The sequence below is a fragment of the Oncorhynchus gorbuscha genome, linkage group LG23 (assembly GCF_021184085.1).
Source record: "Oncorhynchus gorbuscha isolate QuinsamMale2020 ecotype Even-year linkage group LG23, OgorEven_v1.0, whole genome shotgun sequence".
NCBI lineage: Eukaryota > Metazoa > Chordata > Actinopteri > Salmoniformes > Salmonidae > Oncorhynchus > Oncorhynchus gorbuscha.
This window is the reverse complement of record NC_060195.1, coordinates 14,671,896-14,691,895: the sequence shown is the minus strand read 5'-3', so window position 1 is coordinate 14,691,895 and position 20,000 is coordinate 14,671,896. Positions and strand designations below refer to the sequence as shown.

The 20,000-nt window shown below is 43.2% G+C and overlaps 1 protein-coding gene across 2 annotated transcripts in view; it reads right to left on the bottom strand.

Moving 5' to 3' along the window:
- Positions 1 to 20,000, bottom strand: part of LOC124011270 (serine/threonine-protein phosphatase 2A 55 kDa regulatory subunit B beta isoform-like) — a 62,803-nt gene that overhangs the window by 23,122 nt on the left and 19,681 nt on the right. Inside the window, exon 1 of one of the 2 annotated variants that reach the window (XM_046324471.1) lies at positions 17,590 to 18,261. The exons of the other annotated variant lie outside the window; for it this stretch is intronic. Coding sequence (XP_046180427.1) covers positions 17,590 to 17,659 — 70 coding nt within the window. The 5' untranslated portion in view covers positions 17,660 to 18,261. Of the gene's footprint in view, positions 1 to 17,589; positions 18,262 to 20,000 lie in introns of those variants that run through there. 2 annotated transcript variants of the gene reach the window in all.

The window sequence follows — 20,000 nt, the reverse complement described above, 5'->3', positions numbered from 1 at the left end:
AAACAAAACACATACACAGTTAATATTACCAGCTACAGTGGGGAAAAAAGTATTTAGTCAGCCACCAATTGTGCAAGTTCTCCCACTTAAAAAGATGAGAGGCCTGTAATTTTCATCATAAGTACACTTCAACTATGACAGACAAAATGAGAAAAAAAATCCAGAAAATCACATTGTAGGATTTTTTATGAATTTATTTGCAAATTATGGTGGAAAATAAGTATTTGGTCAATAACAAAAGTTTATCTCAATACTTTGTTATATAACCTTTGTTGGCAATGACAGAGGTCAAACGTTTTCTGTAAGTCTTCACAAGGTTTTCACACACTGTTGCTGGTATTTTGGCCCTTTCCTCCATGCAGATCTCCTCTAGAGCAGTGATGTTTTGGGGCTGTTGCTGGGAAACACGGACTTTCAACTCCCTCCAAAGATGTTCTATGGGGTTGAGATCTGGAGACTGGCTAGGCCACTCCAGGACCTTGAAATGCTTCTTACGAAGCCACTTCTTTGTTGCCCGGGCGGTGTGTTTGGGATCATTGTCTTGCTGAAAGACCCAGCCACGTTTCATCTTCAATGCCCTTGCTGATGGAAGGAGGTTTTCACTCAAAATCTCACGATACATGGCCCCATTCATTCTTTCCTTTACACGGATCAGTCGTGTCCTTCATAATTGTGAAGGAGTCCCTAAAGGATCCACAGACACAGAGAGATTATATGGACACTACTTTATGACAGAGTTCAACTGATGCACACATCCAAGTCAAATTGTTTCACAGCCAAGCTCATAGACACCAGTCCAGTGCATTTGGCTCCTCAGCCACTGAAATGAGCTAAAAACCAATACATCTCTCACATCAAGCATCCAAAACAAGATTCTGTGTTTCTAGACTGTAACACAGACAGACGACTACCTCTGAGATTCCTCCTCCTCTCCTCCTGAAACACATGGATCTGATCTGCCTGGACTGTAACACAGACAGACAACTACCTCTGAGATTCCTCCTCCTTTCCTCCTGAAACACATGCATCTGATCTGCCTGGATTTAGGATAGACTACAGCTCTCTAAACAACCTAGAGATGGATACGTCTCTCAACATCCAACTGGTTTGTTCCTAGACAGCTCTAACGAAACAAAGAAAGAAAAAAAGGAAGAAATAAAGAAAGAAAGAAAGAAAGAAAGAAAGAAAGAAAGAAAGAAAGAATGAATGAATGAGACGGACATTGGGGCCGGAGCTCAGTGAGAGTGAGAGAGATTACATGTCATCCCACTTTAAATATTAAGGTCATTGTTCCGATGGGTAAATTTAAAGGGACAAACATTTTCAAAAATCTCAAAAATCTCTGCCACCATGTCACAGAGAAAAGGTTGTGTTGCTACCCCAGCTCCCTGCCTTCATGTCACAGAGAAAAGGTTGTGTTGCTACCCCAGCTCCCTGCCTCCATGTCACAGAGAAAAGGTTGTGTTGCTACCCCAGCTCCCTGCCTCCATGTCACAGAGAAAAGGTTGTGTTGCTACCCCAGCTCCCTGCCTCCATGTCACAGAGAAAAGGTTGTGTTGCTACCCCAGCTCCCTGCCTTCATGTCACAGAGAAAAGGTTGTGTTGCTACCCCAGCCCCCTGTCACCATGTCACAGAGAAAAGGTTGTGTTGCTACCCCAGCTCCCTGCCTTCATGTCACAGAGAAAATGTTGTGTTGCTACCCCAGCTCCCTGCCTTCATGTCACAGAGAAAAGGTTGTGTTGCTACCCCAGCTCCCTGCCTTCATGTCACAGAGAAAAGGTTGTGTTGCTACCCCAGCTCCCTGCCTTCATGTCACAGAGAAAATGTTGTGTTGCTACCCCAGCTCCCTGCCTTCATGTCACAGAGAAAAGGTTGTGTTGCTACCCCAGCTCCCTGCCTTCATGTCACAGAGAAAAGGTTGTGTTGCTACCCCAGCTCCCTGCCTTCATGTCACAGAGAAAAGGTTGTGTTGCTACCCCAGCTCCCTGCCTCCATCTCACAGAGAAAAGGTTGTGTTGCTACCCCAGCTCCCTGCCTTCATGTCACAGAGAAAAGGTTGTGTTGCTACCCCAGCTCCCTGCCTCCATGTCACAGAGAAAAGGTTGTGTTGCTACCCCAGCTCCCTGCCTCCATGTCACAGAGAAAAGGTTGTGTTGCTACTGCCCCAATGACTCCCTATATCAAGGCTATTCAACTGGCGGCCCGTGGGACAGATTAGGCTCTGTTTATTGATTTACACGGGTCAGTGTAAATCAATAAACGGAGCCGAATCTGTCCCACAGATTATTAACAACTATGGTTGTTGTCTATAGTGTGGTTTCTATCACTACGGTGGTTTCTATCACTATGGTGGTTGTCTATAGTGTGGTTTCTATCACTATGGTGGTTGTCTGTAGTGTGGTTTCTATCACTACGGTGGTTGTCTATAGTGTGGTTGTCTATAGTGTGGTTTCTAGCACTATGGTGGTTGTCTGTAGTGTGGTTTCTATCACTATGGTGGTTGTCTGTAGTGTGGTTTCTATCACTACGGTGGTTTCTATCACTACGGTGGTTGTCTATAGTGTAGTTTCTAGCACTATAGTGGTTGTCTATAGTGTGGTTTCTATCACTACGGTGGTTGTCTATAGTGTGGTTTCTAGCACTACGGTGGTTGTCTATAGTGTGGTTTCTATCACTATGGTGGTTGTCTATAGTGTAGTTTCTATCACTATGGTGGTTGTCTATAGTGTGGTTTCGATCACTACGGTGGTTGTCTGTAGTGTGGTTTCTATCACTACGGTGGTTGTCTATAGTGTGGTTTCTATCACTACGGTGGTTGTCTGTAGCGTGGTTTCTATCACTACGGTGGTTGTCTATAGTGTGGTTTCTATCACTACGGTGGTTGTCTGTAGTGTGGTTTCTATCACTACGGTGGTTGTCTATAGTGTGGTTTCTATCACTACGGTGGTTGTCTATAGTGTGGTTTCTATCACTTTGGTGGTTGTCTATAGTGTGGTTTCTATCACTACGGTGGTTGTCTATAGTGTGGTTGTCTATAGTGGGGTTTCTATCACTATGGTGGTTGTCTATAGTGTGGTTGTCTATAGTGTGGTTGTCTATAGTGGGGTTTCTATCACTACGGTGGTTGTCTATAGTGTGGTTGTCTATAGTGTGGTTGTCTATAGTGGGGTTTCTATCACTATGGTGGTTGTCTATAGTGTGGTTGTCTATAGTGTGGTTGTCTATAGTGGGGTTTCTATCACTACGGTGGTTGTCTATAGTGTGGTTGTCTATAGTGTGGTTGTCTGTAGTGTGGTTTCTATCACTATGGTGGTTGTCTATAGTGTGGTTTCTATCACTACGGTGGTTGTCTATAGTGTGGTTGTCTGTAGTGTGGTTTCTATCACTATGGTGGTTGTCTGTAGTGTGGTTTCTATCACTACGGTGGTTGTCTGTAGTGTGGTTTCTATCACTATGGTGGTTGTCTATAGTGTGGTTGTTTGTAGTGTGGTTTCTATCACTATGGTGGTTGTCTATAGTGTGGTTTCTATCACTACGGTGGTTGTCTATAGTGTGGTTGTCTGTAGTGTGGTTTCTATCACTATGGTGGTTGTCTATAGTGTGGTTTCTATCACTACGGTGGTTGTCTGTAGTGTGGTTTCTATCAATACGGTGGTTGTCTATAGTGTGGTTTCTAGCACTATGGTGGTTGTCTATAGTGTGGTTTCTAACACTACGGTGGTTGTCTATAGTGTGGTTTCTAACACTACGGTGGTTGTCTATAGTGTGGTTTCTAGCACTATGGTGGTTGTCTATAGTGTGGTTTCTAACACTACGGTGGTTGTCTATAGTGTGGTTGTCTATAGTGTGGTTTCTATCACTACGGTGGTTGTCTATAGTGTAGTTTCTAGCACTATGGTGGTTGTCTATAGTGTGGTTTCTAACACTACGGTGGTTGTCTATAGTGTGGTTGTCTATAGTGTGGTTTCTATCACTACGGTGGTTGTCTATAGTGTGGTTGTCTGTAGTGTGGTTTCTAGCACTACGGTGGTTTATATCACTACGGTGGTTGTCTATAGTGTAGTTTCTAGCACTATGGTGGTTGTCTATAGTGTGGTTTCTATCACTATGGTGGTTGTCTATAGTGTGGTTTCTAGCACTATGGTGGTTGTCTATAGTGTGGTTTCTATCACTATGGTGGTTGTCTATAGTGTAGTTTCTATCACTATGGTGGTTGTCTATAGTGTGGTTTCTATCACTACGTTGGTTTCTATCACTATGGTGGTTGTCTATAGTGTGGTTTCTATCACTAAGGTGGTTGTCTGTAGTGTGGTTTCTATCACTACGGTGGTTGTCTATAGTGTGGTTTCTATCACTATGGTGGTTGTCTATAGTGTGGTTTCTATCACTACGGTGGTTTCTATCACTATGGTGGTTGTCTATAGTGTGGTTTCTATCACTAAGGTGGTTGTCTGTAGTGTGGTTTCTATCACTACGGTGGTTGTCTATAGTGTGGTTTCTAACACTACGGTGGTTGTCTATAGTGTGGTTTCTATCACTATGGTGGTTGTCTATAGTGTGGTTTCTATCACTATGGTGGTTGTCTGTAGTTTGGTTTCTATCACTACGGTGGTTGTCTATAGTGTGGTTTCTATCACTATGGTGGTTGTCTATAGTGTGGTTGTCTATAGTGTGGTTGTCTATAGTGGGGTTTCTATTACTACGGTGGTTGTCTATAGTGTGGTTGTCTATAGTGGGGTTTCTATCACTATGGTGGTTGTCTATAGTGTGGTTGTCTGTAGTGTGGTTTCTATCACTACGGTGGTTGTCTGTAGTGTGGTTTCTATCACTACGGTGGTTGTCTGTAGTGTGGTTTCTATCACTACGGTGGTTGTCTGTAGTGTGGTTTCTATCACTATGGTGGTTGTCTGTAGTGTGGTTTCTAGCACTACGGTGGTTGTCTATAGTGTGGTTTCTAGCACTATGGTGGTTGTCTATAGTGTGGTTTCTAGCACTATGGTGGTTGTCTATAGTGTGGTTTCTAGCACTACGGTGGTTGTCTATAGTGTGGTTTCTAGCACTATGGTGGTTGTCTATAGTGTGGTTTCTAGCACTACGGTGGTTGTCTATAGTGTGGTTTCTAGCACTACGGTGGTTGTCTATAGTGTGGTTTCTATCACTACGGTGGTTGTCTATAGTGTGGTTTCTAGCACTATGGTGGTTGTCTATAGTGTGGTTTCTAGCACTACGGTGGTTGTCTATAGTGTGGTTTCTAGCACTATGGTGGTTGTCTATAGTGTGGTTTCTAGCACTACGGTGGTTGTCTATAGTGTGGTTTCTAGCACTATGGTGGTTGTCTATAGTGTGGTTTCTAGCACTACGGTGGTTGTCTATAGTGTGGTTTCTATCACTATGGTGGTTGTCTATAGTGTGGTTTCTATCACTATGGTGGTTGTCTATAGTGTGGTTTCTAGCACTACGGTGGTTGTCTATAGTGTGGTTTCTATCACTACGGTGGTTGTTTATAGTGTGGTTTCTATCACTATGGTGGTTGTCTATAGTGTGGTTTCTATCACTATGGTGGTTGTCTATAGTGTGGTTTCTAGCACTATGGTGGTTGTCTATAGTGTGGTTTCTAGCACTATGGTGGTTGTCTATAGTGTGGTTTCTAGCACTATGGTGGTTGTCTATAGTGTGGTTTCTAGCACTATGGTGGTTGTCTATAGTGTGGTTTCTAGCACTATGGTGGTTGTCTATAGTGTGGTTTCTAACACTACGGTGGTTGTCTATAGTGTGGTTTCTATCACTATGGTGGTTGTCTATAGTGTAGTTTCTATCACTATGGTGGTTGTCTATAGTGTGGTTTCTATCACTACGGTGGTTTCTATCACTATGGTGGTTGTCTATAGTGTGGTTTCTATCACTATGGTGGTTGTCTATAGTGTGGTTTCTATCACTACGGTGGTTGTCTGTAGTGTGGTTTCTATCACTACGGTGGTTGTCTATAGTGTGGTTTCTATCACTACGGTGGTTGTCTGTAGCGTGGTTTCTATCACTACGGTGGTTGTCTATAGTGTGGTTTCTATCACTACGGTGGTTGTCTGTAGTGTGGTTTCTATCACTACGGTGGTTGTCTATAGTGTGGTTTCTATCACTATGGTGGTTGTCTATAGTGTGGTTTTTATCTCTACGGTGGTTGTCTATAGTGTGGTTTCTATCACTTTGGTGGTTGTCTATAGTGTGGTTTCTATCACTATGGTGGTTGTCTATAGTGTGGTTTCTATCTCTACGGTGGTTGTCTATAGTGTGGTTGTCTATAGTGGGGTTTCTATCACTATGGTGGTTGTCTATAGTGTGGTTGTCTATAGTGTGGTTGTCTATAGTGGGGTTTCTATCACTACGGTGGTTGTCTATAGTGTGGTTGTCTATAGTGTGGTTGTCTGTAGTGTGGTTTCTATCACTATGGTGGTTGTCTATAGTGTGGTTTCTATCACTACGGTGGTTGTCTATAGTGTGGTTGTCTGTAGTGTGGTTTCTATCACTATGGTGGTTGTCTGTAGTGTGGTTTCTATCACTACGGTGGTTGTCTGTAGTGTGGTTTCTATCACTATGGTGGTTGTCTATAGTGTGGTTGTTTGTAGTGTGGTTTCTATCACTATGGTGGTTGTCTATAGTGTGGTTGTCTGTAGTGTGGTTTCTATCACTATGGTGGTTGTCTATAGTGTGGTTTCTATCACTACGGTGGTTGTCTGTAGTGTGGTTTCTATCAATACGGTGGTTGTCTATAGTGTGGTTTCTAACACTATGGTGGTTGTCTATAGTGTGGTTTCTAACACTACGGTGGTTGTCTATAGTGTGGTTTCTAGCACTATGGTGGTTGTCTATAGTGTGGTTTCTAACACTACGGTGGTTGTCTATAGTGTGGTTGTCTATAGTGTGGTTTCTATCACTACGGTGGTTGTCTATAGTGTAGTTTCTAGCACTATGGTGGTTGTCTATAGTGTGGTTTCTAACACTACGGTGGTTGTCTATAGTGTGGTTGTCTATAGTGTGGTTTCTATCACTACGGTGGTTGTCTATAGTGTGGTTGTCTGTAGTGTGGTTTCTAGCACTACGGTGGTTTCTATCACTACGGTGGTTGTCTATAGTGTAGTTTCTAGCACTATGGTGGTTGTCTATAGTGTGGTTTCTATCACTACGGTGGTTGTCTATAGTGTGGTTGTCTGTAGTGTGGTTTCTAGCACTACGGTGGTTTCTATCACTACGGTGGTTGTCTATAGTGTAGTTTCTAGCACTATGGTGGTTGTCTATAGTGTGGTTTCTAGCACTATGGTGGTTGTCTATAGTGTGGTTTCTATCACTATGGTGGTTGTCTATAGTGTAGTTTCTATCACTATGGTGGTTGTCTATAGTGTGGTTTCTATCACTACGTTGGTTTCTATCACTATGGTGGTTGTCTATAGTGTGGTTTCTATCACTACGGTGGTTGTCTGTAGTGTGGTTTCTATCACTACGGTGGTTGTCTATAGTGTGGTTTCTATCACTACGGTGGTTGTCTGTAGCGTGGTTTCTATCACTACGGTGGTTGTCTATAGTGTGGTTTCTATCACTACGGTGGTTGTCTGTAGTGTGGTTTCTATCACTACGGTGGTTGTCTATAGTGTGGTTTCTATCACTATGGTGGTTGTCTATAGTGTGGTTTTTATCTCTACGGTGGTTGTCTATAGTGTGGTTTCTATCACTTTGGTGGTTGTCTATAGTGTGGTTTCTATCACTATGGTGGTTGTCTATAGTGTGGTTTCTATCTCTACGGTGGTTGTCTATAGTGTGGTTGTCTATAGTGGGGTTTCTATCACTATGGTGGTTGTCTATAGTGTGGTTGTCTATAGTGTGGTTGTCTATAGTGGGGTTTCTATCACTACGGTGGTTGTCTATAGTGTGGTTGTCTATAGTGTGGTTGTCTGTAGTGTGGTTTCTATCACTATGGTGGTTGTCTATAGTGTGGTTTCTATCACTACGGTGGTTGTCTATAGTGTGGTTGTCTGCAGTGTGGTTTCTATCACTATGATGGTTGTCTGTAGTGTGGTTTCTATCACTACGGTGGTTGTCTGTAGTGTGGTTTCTATCACTATGGTGGTTGTCTATAGTGTGGTTGTTTGTAGTGTGGTTTCTATCACTATGGTGGTTGTCTATAGTGTGGTTGTCTGTAGTGTGGTTTCTATCACTATGGTGGTTGTCTATAGTGTGGTTTCTATCACTACGGTGGTTGTCTGTAGTGTGGTTTCTATCAATACGGTGGTTGTCTATAGTGTGGTTTCTAACACTATGGTGGTTGTCTATAGTGTGGTTTCTAACACTACGGTGGTTGTCTATAGTGTGGTTTCTAGCACTATGGTGGTTGTCTATAGTGTGGTTTCTAACACTACGGTGGTTGTCTATAGTGTGGTTGTCTATAGTGTGGTTTCTATCACTCGGTGGTTGTCTATAGTGTAGTTTCTAGCACTATGGTGGTTGTCTATAGTGTGGTTTCTAACACTACGGTGGTTGTCTATAGTGTGGTTGTCTATAGTGTGGTTTCTATCACTACGGTGGTTGTCTATAGTGTGGTTGTCTGTAGTGTGGTTTCTAGCACTACGGTGGTTTCTATCACTACGGTGGTTGTCTATAGTGTAGTTTCTAGCACTATGGTGGTTGTCTATAGTGTGGTTTCTATCACTACGGTGGTTGTCTATAGTGTGGTTGTCTGTAGTGTGGTTTCTAGCACTACGGTGGTTTCTATCACTACGGTGGTTGTCTATAGTGTAGTTTCTAGCACTATGGTGGTTGTCTATAGTGTGGTTTCTAGCACTATGGTGGTTGTCTATAGTGTGGTTTCTATCACTATGGTGGTTGTCTATAGTGTAGTTTCTATCACTATGGTGGTTGTCTATAGTGTGGTTTCTATCACTACGTTGGTTTCTATCACTATGGTGGTTGTCTATAGTGTGGTTTCTATCACTAAGGTGGTTGTCTGTAGTGTGGTTTCTATCACTACGGTGGTTGTCTATAGTGTGGTTTCTATCACTATGGTGGTTGTCTATAGTGTGGTTTCTATCACTAAGGTGGTTGTCTGTAGTGTGGTTTCTATCACTACGGTGGTTGTCTATAGTGTGGTTGTCTGTAGTGTGGTTTCTAGCACTACGGTGGTTTCTATCACTACGGTGGTTGTCTATAGTGTGGTTTCTATCACTATGGTGGTTGTCTATAGTGTAGTTTCTATCACTATGGTGGTTGTCTATAGTGTGGTTTCTAGCACTATGGTGGTTGTCTATAGTGTGGTTTCTATCACTATGGTGGTTGTCTATAGTGTAGTTTCTATCACTATGGTGGTTGTCTATAGTGTGGTTTCTATCACTACGTTGGTTTCTATCACTATGGTGGTTGTCTATAGTGTGGTTTCTATCACTAAGGTGGTTGTCTGTAGTGTGGTTTCTATCACTACGGTGGTTGTCTATAGTGTGGTTTCTATCACTATGGTGGTTGTCTATAGTGTGGTTTCTATCACTACGGTGGTTTCTATCACTATGGTGGTTGTCTATAGTGTGGTTTCTATCACTAAGGTGGTTGTCTGTAGTGTGGTTTCTATCACTACGGTGGTTGTCTATAGTGTGGTTTCTAACACTACGGTGGTTGTCTATAGTGTGGTTTCTATCACTATGGTGGTTGTCTATAGTGTGGTTTCTATCACTATGGTGGTTGTCTGTAGTTTGGTTTCTATCACTACGGTGGTTGTCTATAGTGTGGTTTCTATCACTATGGTGGTTGTCTATAGTGTGGTTGTCTATAGTGTGGTTTCTATTACTACGGTGGTTGTCTATAGTGTGGTTGTCTATAGTGGGGTTTCTATTACTACGGTGGTTGTCTATAGTGTGGTTGTCTATAGTGGGGTTTCTATCACTATGGTGGTTGTCTATAGTGTGGTTGTCTGTAGTGTGGTTTCTATCACTATGGTGGTTGTCTGTAGTGTGGTTTCTATCACTACGGTGGTTGTCTGTAGTGTGGTTTCTATCACTACGGTGGTTGTCTGTAGTGTGGTTTCTATCACTATGGTGGTTGTCTGTAGTGTGGTTTCTAGCACTACGGTGGTTGTCTATAGTGTGGTTTCTAGCACTACGGTGGTTGTCTATAGTGTGGTTTCTAGCACTATGGTGGTTGTCTATAGTGTGGTTTCTAGCACTACGGTGGTTGTCTATAGTGTGGTTTCTAGCACTACGGTGGTTGTCTATAGTGTGGTTTCTATCACTACGGTGGTTGTCTATAGTGTGGTTTCTAGCACTATGGTGGTTGTCTATAGTGTGGTTTCTAGCACTACGGTGGTTGTCTATAGTGTGGTTTCTAGCACTATGGTGGTTGTCTATAGTGTGGTTTCTAGCACTACGGTGGTTGTCTATAGTGTGGTTTCTAGCACTATGGTGGTTGTCTATAGTGTGGTTTCTAGCACTATGGTGGTTGTCTATAGTGTGGTTTCTAGCACTATGGTGGTTGTCTATAGTGTGGTTTCTAGCACTATGGTGGTTGTCTATAGTGTGGTTTCTAGCACTACGGTGGTTGTCTATAGTGTGGTTTCTATCACTACGGTGGTTGTCTATAGTGTGGTTTCTATCACTACGGTGGTTGTCTATAGTGTGGTTTCTATCACTATGGTGGTTGTCTATAGTGTGGTTTCTAGCACTATGGTGGTTGTCTATAGTGTGGTTTCTAGCACTATGGTGGTTGTCTATAGTGTGGTTTCTAGCACTATGGTGGTTGTCTATAGTGTGGTTTCTAGCACTATGGTGGTTGTCTATAGTGTGGTTTCTAACACTACGGTGGTTGTCTATCGTGTGGTTTCTATCACTATGGTGGTTGTCTGTAGTGTGGTTTCTATCACTATGGTGATTGTCTATAGTGTGGTTTCTAACACTACGGTGGTTGTCTATAGTGTGGTTTCTATCACTACGGTGGTTGTCTATAGTGTGGTTGTCTGTAGTGTGGTTTCTAGCACTACGGTGGTTTCTATCACTACGGTGGTTGTCTATAGTGTGGTTTCTATCACTATGGTGGTTGTCTATAGTGTAGTTTCTATCACTATGGTGGTTGTCTATAGTGTGGTTTCTAGCACTATGGTGGTTGTCTATAGTGTGGTTTCTATCACTATGGTGGTTGTCTATAGTGTAGTTTCTATCACTATGGTGGTTGTCTATAGTGTGGTTTCTATCACTACGTTGGTTTCTATCACTATGGTGGTTGTCTATAGTGTGGTTTCTATCACTAAGGTGGTTGTCTGTAGTGTGGTTTCTATCACTACGGTGGTTGTCTATAGTGTGGTTTCTATCACTATGGTGGTTGTCTATAGTGTGGTTTCTATCACTACGGTGGTTTCTATCACTATGGTGGTTGTCTATAGTGTGGTTTCTATCACTAAGGTGGTTGTCTGTAGTGTGGTTTCTATCACTACGGTGGTTGTCTATAGTGTGGTTTCTAACACTACGGTGGTTGTCTATAGTGTGGTTTCTATCACTATGGTGGTTGTCTATAGTGTGGTTTCTATCACTATGGTGGTTGTCTGTAGTTTGGTTTCTATCACTACGGTGGTTGTCTATAGTGTGGTTTCTATCACTATGGTGGTTGTCTATAGTGTGGTTGTCTATAGTGTGGTTTCTATTACTACGGTGGTTGTCTATAGTGTGGTTGTCTATAGTGGGGTTTCTATTACTACGGTGGTTGTCTATAGTGTGGTTGTCTATAGTGGGGTTTCTATCACTATGGTGGTTGTCTATAGTGTGGTTGTCTGTAGTGTGGTTTCTATCACTATGGTGGTTGTCTGTAGTGTGGTTTCTATCACTACGGTGGTTGTCTGTAGTGTGGTTTCTATCACTACGGTGGTTGTCTGTAGTGTGGTTTCTATCACTATGGTGGTTGTCTGTAGTGTGGTTTCTAGCACTACGGTGGTTGTCTATAGTGTGGTTTCTAGCACTACGGTGGTTGTCTATAGTGTGGTTTCTAGCACTATGGTGGTTGTCTATAGTGTGGTTTCTAGCACTACGGTGGTTGTCTATAGTGTGGTTTCTAGCACTACGGTGGTTGTCTATAGTGTGGTTTCTATCACTACGGTGGTTGTCTATAGTGTGGTTTCTAGCACTATGGTGGTTGTCTATAGTGTGGTTTCTAGCACTACGGTGGTTGTCTATAGTGTGGTTTCTAGCACTATGGTGGTTGTCTATAGTGTGGTTTCTAGCACTACGGTGGTTGTCTATAGTGTGGTTTCTAGCACTATGGTGGTTGTCTATAGTGTGGTTTCTAGCACTATGGTGGTTGTCTATAGTGTGGTTTCTAGCACTATGGTGGTTGTCTATAGTGTGGTTTCTAGCACTATGGTGGTTGTCTATAGTGTGGTTTCTAGCACTACGGTGGTTGTCTATAGTGTGGTTTCTATCACTACGGTGGTTGTCTATAGTGTGGTTTCTATCACTACGGTGGTTGTCTATAGTGTGGTTTCTATCACTATGGTGGTTGTCTATAGTGTGGTTTCTAGCACTATGGTGGTTGTCTATAGTGTGGTTTCTAGCACTATGGTGGTTGTCTATAGTGTGGTTTCTAACACTACGGTGGTTGTCTATAGTGTGGTTTCTATCACTATGGTGGTTGTCTGTAGTGTGGTTTCTATCACTATGGTGATTGTCTATAGTGTGGTTTCTATCACTACGTTGGTTTCTATCACTATGGTGGTTGTCTATAGTGTGGTTTCTATCACTATGGTGGTTGTCTATAGTGTGGTTTCTATCACTACGGTGGTTTCTATCACTATGGTGGTTGTCTATAGTGTGGTTTCTATCACTACGGTGGTTGTCTGTAGTGTGGTTTCTATCACTATGGTGGTTGTCTGTAGTGTGGTTTCTAGCACTACGGTGGTTGTCTATAGTGTGGTTTCTAGCACTACGGTGGTTGTCTATAGTGTGGTTTCTAGCACTATGGTGGTTGTCTATAGTGTGGTTTCTAGCACTACGGTGGTTGTCTATAGTGTGGTTTCTAGCACTACGGTGGTTGTCTATAGTGTGGTTTCTATCACTACGGTGGTTGTCTATAGTGTGGTTTCTAGCACTATGGTGGTTGTCTATAGTGTGGTTTCTAGCACTACGGTGGTTGTCTATAGTGTGGTTTCTAGCACTATGGTGGTTGTCTATAGTGTGGTTTCTAGCACTACGGTGGTTGTCTATAGTGTGGTTTCTAGCACTATGGTGGTTGTCTATAGTGTGGTTTCTAGCACTATGGTGGTTGTCTATAGTGTGGTTTCTAGCACTATGGTGGTTGTCTATAGTGTGGTTTCTAGCACTATGGTGGTTGTCTATAGTGTGGTTTCTAGCACTACGGTGGTTGTCTATAGTGTGGTTTCTATCACTACGGTGGTTGTCTATAGTGTGGTTTCTATCACTACGGTGGTTGTCTATAGTGTGGTTTCTATCACTATGGTGGTTGTCTATAGTGTGGTTTCTAGCACTATGGTGGTTGTCTATAGTGTGGTTTCTAGCACTATGGTGGTTGTCTATAGTGTGGTTTCTAACACTACGGTGGTTGTCTATAGTGTGGTTTCTATCACTATGGTGGTTGTCTGTAGTGTGGTTTCTATCACTATGGTGATTGTCTATAGTGTGGTTTCTATCACTACGTTGGTTTCTATCACTATGGTGGTTGTCTATAGTGTGGTTTCTATCACTAAGGTGGTTGTCTGTAGTGTGGTTTCTATCACTACGGTGGTTGTCTATAGTGTGGTTTCTATCACTATGGTGGTTGTCTATAGTGTGGTTTCTATCACTACGGTGGTTTCTATCACTATGGTGGTTGTCTATAGTGTGGTTTCTATCACTAAGGTGGTTGTCTGTAGTGTGGTTTCTATCACTACGGTGGTTGTCTATAGTGTGGTTTCTAACACTACGGTGGTTGTCTATAGTGTGGTTTCTATCACTATGGTGGTTGTCTATAGTGTGGTTTCTATCACTATGGTGGTTGTCTGTAGTTTGGTTTCTATCACTACGGTGGTTGTCTATAGTGTGGTTTCTATCACTATGGTGGTTGTCTATAGTGTGGTTGTCTATAGTGTGGTTTCTATTACTACGGTGGTTGTCTATAGTGTGGTTGTCTATAGTGGGGTTTCTATTACTACGGTGGTTGTCTATAGTGTGGTTGTCTATAGTGGGGTTTCTATCACTATGGTGGTTGTCTATAGTGTGGTTGTCTGTAGTGTGGTTTCTATCACTATGGTGGTTGTCTGTAGTGTGGTTTCTATCACTACGGTGGTTGTCTGTAGTGTGGTTTCTATCACTACGGTGGTTGTCTGTAGTGTGGTTTCTATCACTATGGTGGTTGTCTGTAGTGTGGTTTCTAGCACTACGGTGGTTGTCTATAGTGTGGTTTCTAGCACTACGGTGGTTGTCTATAGTGTGGTTTCTAGCACTATGGTGGTTGTCTATAGTGTGGTTTCTAGCACTACGGTGGTTGTCTATAGTGTGGTTTCTAGCACTACGGTGGTTGTCTATAGTGTGGTTTCTATCACTACGGTGGTTGTCTATAGTGTGGTTTCTAGCACTATGGTGGTTGTCTATAGTGTGGTTTCTAGCACTACGGTGGTTGTCTATAGTGTGGTTTCTAGCACTATGGTGGTTGTCTATAGTGTGGTTTCTAGCACTACGGTGGTTGTCTATAGTGTGGTTTCTAGCACTATGGTGGTTGTCTATAGTGTGGTTTCTAGCACTATGGTGGTTGTCTATAGTGTGGTTTCTAGCACTATGGTGGTTGTCTATAGTGTGGTTTCTAGCACTATGGTGGTTGTCTATAGTGTGGTTTCTAGCACTACGGTGGTTGTCTATAGTGTGGTTTCTATCACTACGGTGGTTGTCTATAGTGTGGTTTCTATCACTACGGTGGTTGTCTATAGTGTGGTTTCTATCACTATGGTGGTTGTCTATAGTGTGGTTTCTAGCACTATGGTGGTTGTCTATAGTGTGGTTTCTAGCACTATGGTGGTTGTCTATAGTGTGGTTTCTAGCACTATGGTGGTTGTCTATAGTGTGGTTTCTAGCACTATGGTGGTTGTCTATAGTGTGGTTTCTAACACTACGGTGGTTGTCTATAGTGTGGTTTCTATCACTATGGTGGTTGTCTGTAGTGTGGTTTCTATCACTATGGTGATTGTCTATAGTGTGGTTTCTAACACTACGGTGGTTGTCTATAGTGTGGTTTCTATCACTATGGTGGTTGTCTATAGTGTGGTTTCTTGCACTATGGTGGTTGTCTATAGTGTGGTTTCTAACACTACGGTGGTTGTCTATAGTGTGGTTTCTATCACTATGGTGGTTGTCTATAGTGTGGTTTCTAGCACTATGGTGGTTGTCTATAGTGTGGTTTCTATCACTACGGTGGTTGTCTATAGTGTGGTTTCTAGCACTATGGTGGTTGTCTATAGTGTGGTTTCTAGCACTATGGTGGTTGTCTATAGTGTGGTTTCTAGCACTATGGTGGTTGTCTATAGTGTGGTTTCTAACACTACGGTGGTTGTCTATAGTGTGGTTTCTAGCACTATGGTGGTTGTCTATAGTGTGGTTTCTAACACTACGGTGGTTGTCTATAGTGTGGTTTCTATCACTATGGTGGTTGTCTATAGTGTGGTTTCTAGCACTATGGTGGTTGTCTATAGTGTGGTTTCTAGCACTATGGTGGTTGTCTATAGTGTGGTTTCTAGCACTATGGTGGTTGTCTATAGTGGGGTTTCAATCACTACGGTGGTTGTCTATAGTGTGGTTTCTAGCCTGGATTCAAACCAGGGTGTCTGTAGTGACGCCATTAGCACTGAGATGCAATGCCTTAGACCGCTGCGCCACTCAGGATGCCCCACAGTGTGCCACCACAGCGGCAAGACTCGTGACCTGTTACCACAAGAAAAGTGGAGAACAAACACGTGAACACATGTTTCCCATGTTGTCTATTCCACTTGCTTTGGCAACGTAAACACGTGTTTCCCATGTTGTCTATTCCACTTGCTTTGGCAACGTGAACACGTTTCCCATGTTGTCTATTCCACTTGCTTTGGCAACGTGAACACGTTTCCCATGTTGTCTATTCCACTTGCTTTGGCAACGTAAACACATGTTTCCCATGTTGTCTATTCCACTTGCTTTGGCAACGTGAACACATGTTTCCCATGTTGTCTATTCCACTTGCTTTGGCAACGTAAACACATGTTTCCCATGTTGTCTATTCCACTTGCTTTGGCAACGTGAACACGTTTCCCATGTTGTCTATTCCCATGTTGTCTATTCCACTTGCTTTGGCAACGTGAACACGTTTCCCATGTTGTCTATTCCACTTGCTTTGGCAACGTGAACACATGTTTCCCATGTTGTCTATTCCACTTGCTTTGGCAACGTAAACACATGTTTCCCATGTTGTCTATTCCACTTGCTTTGGCAACGTGAACACATGTTTCCCATGTTGTCTATTCCACTTGCTTTGGCAACGTAAACACATGTTTCCCATGTTGTCTATTCCACTTGCTTTGGCAACGTGAACACATGTTTCCCATGTTGTCTATTCCACTTGCTTTGGCCAATAAAGCCCTTTGCCATTGAATTGAGTGACAAAAAGAGACTCTGTTAGGGAGGTATGATGCAGAAGACGCAGGGAGATGGAGGTGGAGGGGTTGGATATTCAGACGGGTCCTAGGGGCTACCATTCATCCTTCCATTGGGGACCAGAGACTGGTTTCACATAGCCTCGTAGAACCAGACAGAGGACTATGCTCACCATTCTGTTTCACTTCACGTGGTTAGATATCTCATGATCAGACTGGTTCCAACTGGTTAGTCTCACAGCATCAGTTACATTAGCATCAGTTAGTTCTGGTTAATCAATAGACGTGATCAGTGACTGGGGCTATCATTATTAGATCATGCTAAGGATGGGACTTAATGATATCAGTAAATCACTGGACTAATCAATTAGCCAGACAGAGAGAGGCAGACACAGCCAGGCACTGGGATAAAATACAGCACTGTAGGAGGCTGTACTCTGTCCATGGTGCTGAATCCAGTCACACTTTCTAGAATGATCCAACCTCACAGATATACCCCCCCCCCCCTCCATCATTCAAGGCGCTTCACGTACCATTCATAGCCCATTCATGCATTCAGTCAGGCCAGTCAGTGGAACAGATATCTAGATCGGTTCTATCAGTTCCTAAATATGGAGCAAGAGAGACTCCCCTCTGGGTGCAGACCCTCCAAACCAGTTTGGGCCCAGTGGGTAGGGAATAGGCCAGACCAGTAGACCGCCACTCTCCATAAATGCGCATCCGAAACAATCGGTAGTCTACATGACACCACACAAGATCGATAAGTGTCCGGGTCGGGACACTATAATGACACTAAGTATTCTTCTGATGGGGATAAATCAATAAATCTCTCATCATGACCGATATGCGGAATACTCGGCCTTCTTTAAAGTACAAGCGGTGTAGGCTACCCTACATACTCTATGAAATAAACAGAGCAGTGGACGTATGTGGTGAAGAATAGTCTAGTTTGTTTTTCGATGCATACCTTCTGTGGCATAGTTGTGGTCGCGTAGGAAGCTGTTGTTGATCTTGGGGTTGTCAGTCACCTCCTCCATTGATAAATTGGTTGGTTCTGGATCCTGAGACCGTTAAAAGACATCCTATCCTATTACCATCAGCAGCAGGCGGGCGGCGAGACCAGCGGGAGCGCTGTCATCATGACTCCAACTCTCCGGTAGCTATAACGGAATGATCAAAGAGCCATATTGGCAACTTCCTTCCAAGTCTCGGTGCGCATTAAATAGTGGAATGACAGCTATCCAATTGTGTCTTTACACAAAAAAAGACGAAAATAGCCTATGTCATTTCTAATGGACAAAATGTCTTCATATAGTGCCACCTCCTCTGCTATGCAGTGGAATGGGTCAAGGACATTGCCTTTCCCAGGTATGCGGGCGTGTGAATCAGACAGCAGTCCTCTGTAAATCTCCTCTGGTGAGAATTTGAGTTGAAGCAGGCAAGACTCTCTCCAACGAACAGTGTGGCTGGGGCGGGGGTAGGATTATGCGTCAAGCCTGACTGGCTAAAATCATTCCACCGTTTCTCTGCCAGCCTCCTCGGTTGAGTACCACTTCGCGTTCTTCCTTCCTTTCGTTCACCAAGCAACGTCCTCATCGTCTCTCTCCTCGAACAGAAGGAACTCTAATGCGCATGTAAATGTAAATGTATTTGGACTCGGCAGTATTCCTGCCGCTGGTACTGACGCGCCGCTTTAGTACCAGCTCCTCCCAGTACAGATTGCTGCAGCCTGGATCTTCAAAACTACACGCGGCAAACGCGTTTTCAACGCTCGCTGTGACGTTTACTCCAACCGTCACAGTGCAGCCTACTGGCAATGGTCAGTTAGAAAATCATGAATTAGGAATGACATTGTACAGTTCCAGGTTTTTCCCGAATGACAGTAAGGAATGGGCTCACTGATTTAGGTAATACATGTTCAAGTTGAAGGCCTATAGACATCAGGAGAGAGAGAATACATTGAAGGGAGAGAGTGATGAGGGTGAGAGGGGAGGCTAAAGATACAGAGGAAGCCAGATCAGGAGAGTTGGGAAGTGGGGCAGAGGGAGAGACTGAGAATGACAGATATGGATCAGGGAAGTGGGGCAGAGAGAGAGACTGAGACAGGAAGGAAAAGAAAGGAGTGAGAGGGAGGGAGGAAATAAATAGAGAAAGACAGAGAGGGAAACAGAGAGAGAGAGGGAAACAGAGACAGAGAGAGAGAGAGAGAGAGAGAGAGAGAGAGAGAGAGAGAGAGAGAGAGAGAGAGAGAGAGAGAGAGAGAGAGAGAGAGAGAGATGAGTGGAGCAACCACTATATGAGTGGAGCCCCCACTTTCTAGATCAATCACCCTATCCCAAACCTTAACTTAAAGATGCACTGTGCAGAAATCGCTCAGCCATTTCCTGGTTGCTAAAATTCGAATAGTTACATTTTAATTTCAGTTAATGTGATAAAAACAAGCAAGTATTGTGTAGAAAATCATTGTGTCATCTAAACCGCTGTGAAATATGTTTTCCATAACCAGAAATATTGTATTTTCACCTGGTGAAATAAATAAAAACATTTAAAAAATGAATCCCCCTTCTCACTCCCCAAACACCACCCGTTTTTATATTTAAAAAATCTAACCTTTATTTAACCAGGTAGGCTAGTTGAGAACAAGTTCTCATTTGCAACTGCGACCTGGCAAAGATAAAGCAAAGCAGTGCGACAAAAACAACACAGAGTTACACATGGAATAAACAAGCGTACAGTCAATAACACAATATTCTTTTCAATCCCTCCCCTCTTCCCCTTACACCTTCTCCTCTCCTCTCCTTCCCTTTTCTCACTCTTTAGGTCCGGCCGGCCAGGTAGTAGGTCCAGTCAGGGGGACAGGTCGGGGGTAGATAAAGATATGAATATGTAGTTGTGGTTGAGTGGATTAAATCAAGCCTGAAGGGCGTCGGTCACTAACAGCAGAGTTTACTCTTCGTTGCCGTCTCTCTCTCTCTCTCTAATGTTCCCTCCATCTCTTTTTCTCTCTCTAATGTTCCCTCCATCTCTCTTTCTCTCTCTCTCTCTTTCTCTCCCCCTTTCTCTTCTTCTCTCTCTAATGTTCCCTCCATCTCTCTTTCTCTCTCTCTCTTTCTCTCCCCCTTTCTCTTCTTCTCTCTCTAATGTTCCCTCCATCTCTCTTTCTCTCTCTCTCTCTTCTTCTCTCTCTAATGTTCCCTCTATCTCTCTTTCTCTCTCTTTCTCTCTCTTTCTCTCTCTCTCTCTTCTTCTCTCTCTAATGTTCCCTCTATCTCTCTTTCTCTCTCTCTCTCTTCTTCTCTCTCTAATGTTCCCTCCATCTCTCTTTCTCTCTCTCTCTCTTCTTCTCTCTCTAATGTTCCCTCCATCTCTCTTTCTCTC